A 10000-nucleotide genomic window follows, 5' to 3' on the forward strand; every position below is an offset into this window, starting at 1 on the left:
ATCTAGCCACCCGGACAGCTGATGGAACTGTAGATCTGAGACCAGCCACCTGGACAGCTGATGGAACTGTAGATCTGAGACCAGCCACCTGGACAGCTGATGGAACTGTAGGTCTGAGACCAGCCACCTGGACAGCTGATGGAACTGTAGATCTGAGACCAGCCACCTGGACAGCTGATGGAACTGTAGATCTGAGACCAGCCACCTGGACAGCTGATGGAACTGTAGGTCTGAGACCAGCCACCTGGACAGCTGATGGAACTGTAGGTCTGAGACCAGCCACCTGGACAGCTGATGGAACTGTAGATCTGAGACCAGCCACCTGGACAGCTGATGGAACTGTAGGTCTGAGACCAGCCACCTGGACAGCTGATGGAACTGTAGGTCTGAGACCAGCCACCTGGACAGCTGATGGAACTGTAAATCTGAGACCAGCCACCTGGACAGCTGATGGAACTGTAGATCTAGCCACCTGGACAGCTGATGGAACTGTAGATCTGAGACCAGCCACCTGGACAGCTGATGGAACTGTAGATCTGAGACCAGCCACCTGGACAGCTGATGGAACTGTAGATCTCAGACCAGCCACCTGGACAGCTGATGGAACTGTAGATCTGAGACCAGCCACCTGGACAGCTGATGGAACTGTAGATCTGAGACCAGCCACCTGGACAGCTGATGGAACTGTAGATCTGAGACCAGCCACCTGGACAGCTGATGGAACTGTAGATCTCAGACCAGCCACCTGGACAGCTGATGGAACTGTAGATCTGAGACCAGCCACCTGGACAGCTGATGGAACTGTAGATCTGAGACCAGCCACCTGGACAGCTGATGGAACTGTAGGTCTGAGACCAGCCACCTGGACAGCTGATGGAACTGTAGGTCTGAGACCAGCCACCTGGACAGCTGATGGAACTGTAGGTCTGAGACCAGCCACCCAGACAGCTGATGGAACTGTAGGTCTGAGACCAGCCACCCGGACAGCTGATGGAACTGTAGATCTGAGACCAGCTGATGGAACTGTAGGTCTGAGACCAGCCACCCGGACAGCTGATGGAACTGTAGGTCTGAGACCAGTCACCCGGACAGCTGATGGAACTGTAGATCTGAGACCAGCCACCCGGACAGCTGATGGAACTGTAGGTCTGAGACCAGCCACCTGGACAGCTGATGGAACTGTAGGTCTGAGACCAGCCACCTGGACAGCTGATGGAACTGTAGGTCTGAGACCAGCCACCAGGACAGCTGATGGAACTGTAGGTCTGAGACCCGGACAGCTGATGGAACTGTAGGTCTGAGACCAGCCACCCGGACAGCTGATGGAACTGTAGGTCTGAGACCAGCCACCTGGACAGCTGATGGAACTGTAGGTCTGAGACCAGCCACCTGGACAGCTGATGGAACTGTAGGTCTGAGACCAGCCACCAGGACAGCTGATGGAACTGTAGGTCTGAGACCTGGACAGCTGATGGAACTGTAGGTCTGAGACCAGCCACCTGGACAGCTGATGGAACTGTAGGTCTGAGACCAGCCACCTGGACAGCTGATGGAACTGTAGGTCTGAGACCAGCCACCTGGACAGCTGATGGAACTGTAGGTCTGAGACCAGCCACCTGGACAGCTGATGGAACTGTAGATCTAGCCACCCGGACAGCTGATGGAACTGTAGGTCTGAGACCAGCCACCTGGACAGCTGATGGAACTGTAGGTCTGAGACCAGCCACCTGGACAGCTGATGGAACTGTAGGTCTGAGACCAGCCACCAGGACAGCTGATGGAACTGTAGGTCTGAGACCTGGACAGCTGATGGAACTGTAGGTCTGAGACCAGCCACCTGGACAGCTGATGGAACTGTAGGTCTGAGACCAGCCACCTGGACAGCTGATGGAACTGTAGGTCTGAGACCAGCCACCTGGACAGCTGATGGAACTGTAGATCTAGCCACCCGGACAGCTGATGGAACTGTAGATCTGAGACCAGCCACCTGGACAGCTGATGGAACTGTAGATCTGAGACCAGCCACCTGGACAGCTGATGGAACTGTAGGTCTGAGACCAGCCACCTGGACAGCTGATGGAACTGTAGATCTGAGACCAGCCACCTGGACAGCTGATGGAACTGTAGATATGAGACCAGCCACCTGGACAGCTGATGGAACTGTAGGTCTGAGACCAGCCACCTGGACAGCTGATGGAACTGTAGGTCTGAGACCAGCCACCTGGACAGCTGATGGAACTGTAGATCTGAGACCAGCCACCTGGACAGCTGATGGAACTGTAGGTCTGAGACCAGCCACCTGGACAGCTGATGGAACTGTAGGTCTGAGACCAGCCACCTGGACAGCTGATGGAACTGTAGATCTGAGACCAGCCACCTGGACAGCTGATGGAACTGTAGATCTAGCCACCTGGACAGCTGATGGAACTGTAGATCTGAGACCAGCCACCTGGACAGCTGATGGAACTGTAGATCTGAGACCAGCCACCTGGACAGCTGATGGAACTGTAGATCTCAGACCAGCCACCTGGACAGCTGATGGAACTGTAGATCTGAGACCAGCCACCTGGACAGCTGATGGAACTGTAGATCTGAGACCAGCCACCTGGACAGCTGATGGAACTGTAGATCTGAGACCAGCCACCTGGACAGCTGATGGAACTGTAGATCTCAGACCAGCCACCTGGACAGCTGATGGAACTGTAGATCTGAGACCAGCCACCTGGACAGCTGATGGAACTGTAGATCTGAGACCAGCCACCTGGACAGCTGATGGAACTGTAGGTCTGAGACCAGCCACCTGGACAGCTGATGGAACTGTAGGTCTGAGACCAGCCACCTGGACAGCTGATGGAACTGTAGGTCTGAGACCATCCACCCAGACAGCTGATGGAACTGTAGGTCTGAGACCAGCCACCCGGACAGCTGATGGAACTGTAGATCTGAGACCAGCTGATGGAACTGTAGGTCTGAGACCAGCCACCCGGACAGCTGATGGAACTGTAGGTCTGAGACCAGTCACCCGGACAGCTGATGGAACTGTAGATCTGAGACCAGCCACCCGGACAGCTGATGGAACTGTAGGTCTGAGACCAGCCACCTGGACAGCTGATGGAACTGTAGGTCTGAGACCAGCCACCTGGACAGCTGATGGAACTGTAGGTCTGAGACCAGCCACCTGGACAGCTGATGGAACTGTAGGTCTGAGACCAGCCACCTGGACAGCTGATGGAACTGTAGGTCTGAGACCAGCCACCTGGACAGCTGATGGAACTGTAGGTCTGAGACCAGCCACCCGGACAGCTGATGGAACTGTAGGTCTGAGACCAGCCACCCGGACAGCTGATGGAACTGTAGGTCTGAGACCAGCCACCTGGACAGCTGATGGAACTGTAGGTTTGAGACCAGCAACCCAGACAGCTGATGGAACTGTAGATCTGAGACCAGCCACCTGGACAGCTGATGGAACTGTAGATCTGAGACCAGCCACCTGGACAGCTGATGGAACTGTAGGTCTGAGACCAGCCACCCGGACAGCTGATGGAACTGTAGGTCTGAGACCAGCCACCTGGACAGCTGATGGAACTGTAGGTCTGAGACCAGCCACCTGGACAGCTGATGGAACTGTAGATCTGAGACCAGCCACCCGGACAGCTGATGGAACTGTAGATCTGAGACCAGCCACCTGGACAGCTGATGGAACTGTAGGTCTGAGACCAGCCACCAGGACAGCTGATGGAACTGTAGGTCTGAGACCAGCCACCTGGACAGCTGATGGAACTGTAGGTCTGAGACCAGCCACCAGGACAGCTGATGGAACTGTAGGTCTGAGACCTGGACAGCTGATGGAACTGTAGGTCTGAGACCAGCCACCTGGACAGCTGATGGAACTGTAGGTCTGAGACCAGCCACCTGGACAGCTGATGGAACTGTAGGTCTGAGACCAGCCACCTGGACAGCTGATGGAACTGTAGATCTAGCCACCCGGACAGCTGATGGAACTGTAGATCTGAGACCAGCCACCTGGACAGCTGATGGAACTGTAGATCTGAGACCAGCCACCTGGACAGCTGATGGAACTGTAGGTCTGAGACCAGCCACCTGGACAGCTGATGGAACTGTAGATCTGAGACCAGCCACCTGGACAGCTGATGGAACTGTAGATCTGAGACCAGCCACCTGGACAGCTGATGGAACTGTAGGTCTGAGACCAGCCACCTGGACAGCTGATGGAACTGTAGATCTGAGACCAGCCACCTGGACAGCTGATGGAACTGTAGGTCTGAGACCAGCCACCTGGACAGCTGATGGAACTGTAGGTCTGAGACCAGCCACCTGGACAGCTGATGGAACTGTAGATCTGAGACCAGCCACCTGGACAGCTGATGGAACTGTAGATCTAGCCACCTGGACAGCTGATGGAACTGTAGATCTGAGACCAGCCACCTGGACAGCTGATGGAACTGTAGATCTGAGACCAGCCACCTGGACAGCTGATGGAACTGTAGATCTCAGACCAGCCACCTGGACAGCTGATGGAACTGTAGATCTGAGACCAGCCACCTGGACAGCTGATGGAACTGTAGATCTGAGACCAGCCACCTGGACAGCTGATGGAACTGTAGATCTGAGACCAGCCACCTGGACAGCTGATGGAACTGTAGATCTCAGACCAGCCACCTGGACAGCTGATGGAACTGTAGATCTGAGACCAGCCACCTGGACAGCTGATGGAACTGTAGATCTGAGACCAGCCACCTGGACAGCTGATGGAACTGTAGGTCTGAGACCAGCCACCTGGACAGCTGATGGAACTGTAGGTCTGAGACCAGCCACCTGGACAGCTGATGGAACTGTAGGTCTGAGACCAGCCACCCAGACAGCTGATGGAACTGTAGGTCTGAGACCAGCCACCCGGACAGCTGATGGAACTGTAGATCTGAGACCAGCTGATGGAACTGTAGGTCTGAGACCAGCCACCTGGACAGCTGATGGAACTGTAGATCTGAGACCAGCTGATGGAACTGTAGGTCTGAGACCAGCCACCTGGACAGCTGATGGAACTATAGATCTGAGACCAGCCACCCGGACAGCTGATGGAACTGTAGATCTGAGACCAGCCACCTGGACAGCTGATGGAACTGTAGGTCTGAGACCAGCCACCCGGACAGCTGATGGAACTGTAGATCTGAGACCAGCCACCCGGACAGCTGATGGAACTGTAGATCTGAGACCAGCCACCCAGACAGCTGATGGAACTGTAGATCTGAGACCAGCCACCCGGACAGCTGATGGAACTGTAGATCTGAGACCAGCCACCTGGACAGCTGATGGAACTGTAGGTCTGAGACCAGCCACCCGGACAGCTGATGGAACTGTAGATCTGAGACCAGCCACCTGGACAGCTGATGGAAGTGTAGATTTGCACAACCCAAGAATTTCTGCACAAACGTCCAGAAACCATCTCAAGGAAGGTCATCTGCGCTCATAGTCCTCACCAGGGTCTCGACCCGACGGCAGTTCGACGTTGGAGCCGACTTCAGTGGACAAATGATCACCTTCGATGGCTACTGGCTCTTCATGGATGAATCCCAGTTTCAACTTTACCGGGCGTCGTGTGGGCGAGCGATTTGCTGATGTCAACGTTGTGAACAGAGTGACCCATGGTGGTGGTGGGGTTATGGTATGGGGTAGGCATAAACTACGGACAACAAACACAATAGCATTTTATCGATGGCAATTGAAATGCACAGAGATACCGTGATGAGATCCTGGGGCCCATTGTCGTGCCGTCACCCATTGAGCATGTTTGGGATGCTCTGGATCGACGTGTACGACAGCGTGTTCCAGTTCCCGCCAATATCCAGCAACTTCACAAAGCCATTGAAGAGGAGTGGGACAACATTCCCCCAGCCCCCAATCAACATCCTGATCAACTCTATGTGAAGGAGATGTGTCACGCTGGATGAGGCAAATGGTGGTCACACCAGATACTGACTGGTTTTCTGATCCACACCCCTACCTGTTTTAAAGGTATCTGTGACCAACAGATGTATATTTGTATTCCCAGTCATGTGAAATCCATAGATTAGAACCTCATTAATTAATTTAAATGACTGATTTCCTTCTATGAACCGTTACTCAGTAAAATCTTTGAAATTGTTCCATGTAGTGTTTATATTTGAGTTCTGTGTATTTGATTAAGAAGCCATTGGCTAAGTCCCAAATGATACACTGTTCCCAACATAGTACACCTCTTGACCTCTTGTCAAAAGTAGTGTACTATGTAGGGAATAGGGTTCCATTTTAGGGAACAGTGTCTTACCCAGGGAGATGTCAGCTGCCACCTTGTTCATGGTGCTGTCTGTGAAGTCTATCAGAGACTCCTGGAGAGGGGACTGGTGAAACAAACACACAGCATACACACACAGTCTGAATACTCGGAATACACACCCCAGTCTGAATACTCGGAATACACACCCCAGTCTGAATACTCGGAATACACACCCCAGTCTGAATACTCGGAATACACACCCCAGTCTGAATACTCAGAATACACACCCAGAATACACACCCCAGTCTGAATACTCAGAATAAACACCCAGTCTGAATACTCGGAATACACACCCAGTCTGAATACTCAGAATACACACCCAGTCTGAATACTCGGAATACACACACAGTCTGAATACTCAGAATAAACACCCAGTCTGAATACTCGGAATACACACCCAGTCTGAATACTCAGAATACACACCCAGTCTGAATACACACCCAGCCTGAATACCCAGAATACACACCCAGTCTGAATACTCGGAATACACACCCCAGTCTGAATACTCGGAATACACACCCCAGTCTGAATACTCAGAATACGCACCCAGTCTGAATACTCAGAATACACACCCAGTCTGAATACTCAGAATACACACCCCAGTCTGAATACTCAGAATACACACCCCAGTCTGAATACTCAGAATACACACCCAGTCTGAATACTCAGAATACACACCCAGTCTGAATACTCAGAATACACACCCAGTCTGAATACTCAGAATACACACCCAGTCTGAATACTCAGAATACACACCCCAGTCTGAATACTCAGAATACACACACAGTCTGAATACTCGGAATACACACCCCAGTCTGAATACTCGGAATACACACCCCAGTCTGAATACTCAGAATACACACCCAGTCTGAATACTCAGAATACACACCCAGTCTGAATACTCAGAATACACACCCAGAATACACACCCCAGTCTGAATACTCAGAATACACACCCAGTCTGAATACTCAGAATACACACCCAGTCTGAATCCTCAGAATACACACCCAGTCTGAATACTCAGAATACACACCCAGTCTGAATACTCGGAATACACACCCCAGTCTGAATACTCAGAATACACACCCAGTCTGAATACTCGGAATACACACCCCAGTCTGAATACTCAGGATACACACCCAGTCTGAATACTCAGAATACACACCCAGTCTGAATACTCAGAATACACACCCAGTCTGAATACTCAGGATACACACCCAGCCTGAATACTCAGGATACACTCCCAGTCTGAATACTCAGAATACACACCCAGTCTGAATACTCAGAATACACACCCAGTCTGAATACTCAGAATACACACCCAGTCTGAATACTCAGAATACACACCCAGTCTGAATACTCGGAATACACACCCCAGTCTGAATACTCAGAATACACACCCAGTCTGAATACTCGGAATACACACCCCAGTCTGAATACTCAGGATACACACCCAGTCTGAATACTCAGAATACACACCCAGTCTGAATACTCAGAATACACACCCAGTCTGAATACTCAGGATACACACCCAGCCTGAATACTCAGGATACACTCCCAGTCTGAATACTCAGAATACACACCCAGTCTGAATACTCAGAATACACACCCAGTCTGAATACTCAGAATAGACACCCAGTCTGAATACTCAGAATACACACCCAGTCTGAATACACACCCAGTCTGAATACTCAGAATACACACCCAGTCTGAATACTCAGAATACACACCCAGTCTGAATACACACCCAGCCTGAATACCCAGAATACACACCCAGTCTGAATACTCAGGATACAAACCCAGTCTGAATACTCAGAATACACACCCAGTCTGAATACTCAGAATACACACCCAGTCTGAATACTCAGGATACACACCCAGTCTGAATACACACCCAGCCTGAATACCCAGAATACACACCCAGTCTGAATACTCAGGATACACACCCAGTCTGAATACTCAGAATACACACCCAGTCTGAATACTCAGAATACACACCCAGTCGGAATACTCAGAATACACACCCAGTCTGAATACTCAGGATACACACCCAGCCTGAATACTCAGAATACACACCCAGTCTGAATACTCAGAATACATACTCAGTCTGAATACTCAGAATACACACCCAGTCAGAACACAGTATAGTACAGGGGATGTGTAACTGTACCTGTAGTATAGTACAGGGGATGTGTAACTGTACCTGCTTTCTGTAGTATAGTACAGGGGATGTGTAACTGTATCTGTAGTATAGTACAGGGGATGTGTAACTGTATCTGTAGTATAGTACAGGGGATGTGTAACTGTATCTGTAGTATAGTACAGGGGATGTGTAACTGTATCTGTAGTATAGTACAGGGGATGTGTAACTGTATCTGTAGTATAGTACAGGGGATGTGTAACTGTATCTGTAGTATAGCACAGGGGATGTGTAACTGTATCTGTTATCTGTAGTATAGCACAGGGGATGTGTAACTGTATCTGTAGTATAGTACAGGGGATGTGTAACTGTATCTGTAGTATAGTACAGGGGATGTGTAACTGTATCTGTAGTATAGTACAGGGGATGTGTAACTGTATCTGTAGTATAGTACAGGGGATGTGTAACTGTATCTGTAGTATAGTACAGGGGATGTGTAACTGTATCTGTAGTATAGTACAGGGGATGTGTAACTGTATCTGTTATCTGTAGTATAGCACAGGGGATGTGTAACTGTATCTGTAGTATAGTACAGGGGATGTGTAACTGTATCTGTTATCTGTAGTATAGTACAGGGGATGTGTACCTGTATCTGTAGTATAGCACAGGGGATGTGTAACTGTATCTGTAGTATAGTACAGGGGATGTGTAACTGTATCTGTAGTATAGTACAGGGGATGTGTAACTGTATCTGTTATCTGTAGTATAGTACAGGGGATGTGTACCTGTATCTGTAGTATAGCACAGGGGATGTGTAACTGTATCTGTAGTATAGTACAGGGGATGTGTAACTGTATCTGTAGTATAGCACAGGGGATGTGTAACTGTATCTGTAGTATAGTACAGGGGATGTGTAACTGTATCTGTAGTATAGCACAGGGGATGTGTAACTGTATCTGTAGTATAGCACAGGGGATGTGTAACTGTATCTGTAGTATAGCACAGGGGATGTGTAACTGTATCTGTAGTATAGCACAGGGGATGTGTAACTGTATCTGTAGTATAGTACAGGGGATGTGTAACTGTCTGTAGTATAGTACAGGGGATGTGTAACTGTTATCTGTAGTATAGTACAGGGGATGTGTAACTGTATCTGTAGTATAGTACAGGGGATGTGTAACTGTATCTGTAGTATAGTACAGGGGATGTGTAACTGTATCTGTAGTATAGTACAGGGGATGTGTAACTGTATCTGTAGTATAGTACAGGGGATGTGTAACTGTATCTGTAGTATAGTACAGGGGATGTGTATCTGTATCTGTAGTATAGTACAGGGGATGTGTACCTGTATCTGTAGTATAGTACAGGGGATGTGTATCTGTATCTGTAGTATAGTACAGGGGATGTGTAACTGTATCTGTAGTATAGTACAGGGGATGTGTAACTGTTATCTGTAGTATAGTACAGGGGATGTGTAACTGTATCTGTAGTCTGTAGTATAGTACAGGGGATGTGTACCTGTATCT

General features: G+C 49.8%; 1 protein-coding gene across 1 annotated transcript in view; it reads right to left on the reverse strand.

The window, feature by feature from the left end:
• Nucleotides 1-10000, reverse strand: part of LOC129867767 (unconventional myosin-XV-like) — a 414777-nt gene that overhangs the window by 32861 nt on the left and 371916 nt on the right. Inside the window, exon 51 of the mRNA XM_055941278.1 lies at nt 6326-6398. Within this exon, the coding sequence (XP_055797253.1) occupies nt 6326-6398 (73 nt within the window). The remainder of the gene's footprint in view (nt 1-6325; nt 6399-10000) is intronic.

The sequence above is a fragment of the Salvelinus fontinalis genome, chromosome 2 (genome assembly GCF_029448725.1).
Source record: "Salvelinus fontinalis isolate EN_2023a chromosome 2, ASM2944872v1, whole genome shotgun sequence".
In the NCBI taxonomy this organism is placed as follows: Eukaryota; Metazoa; Chordata; class Actinopteri; order Salmoniformes; family Salmonidae; genus Salvelinus; species Salvelinus fontinalis.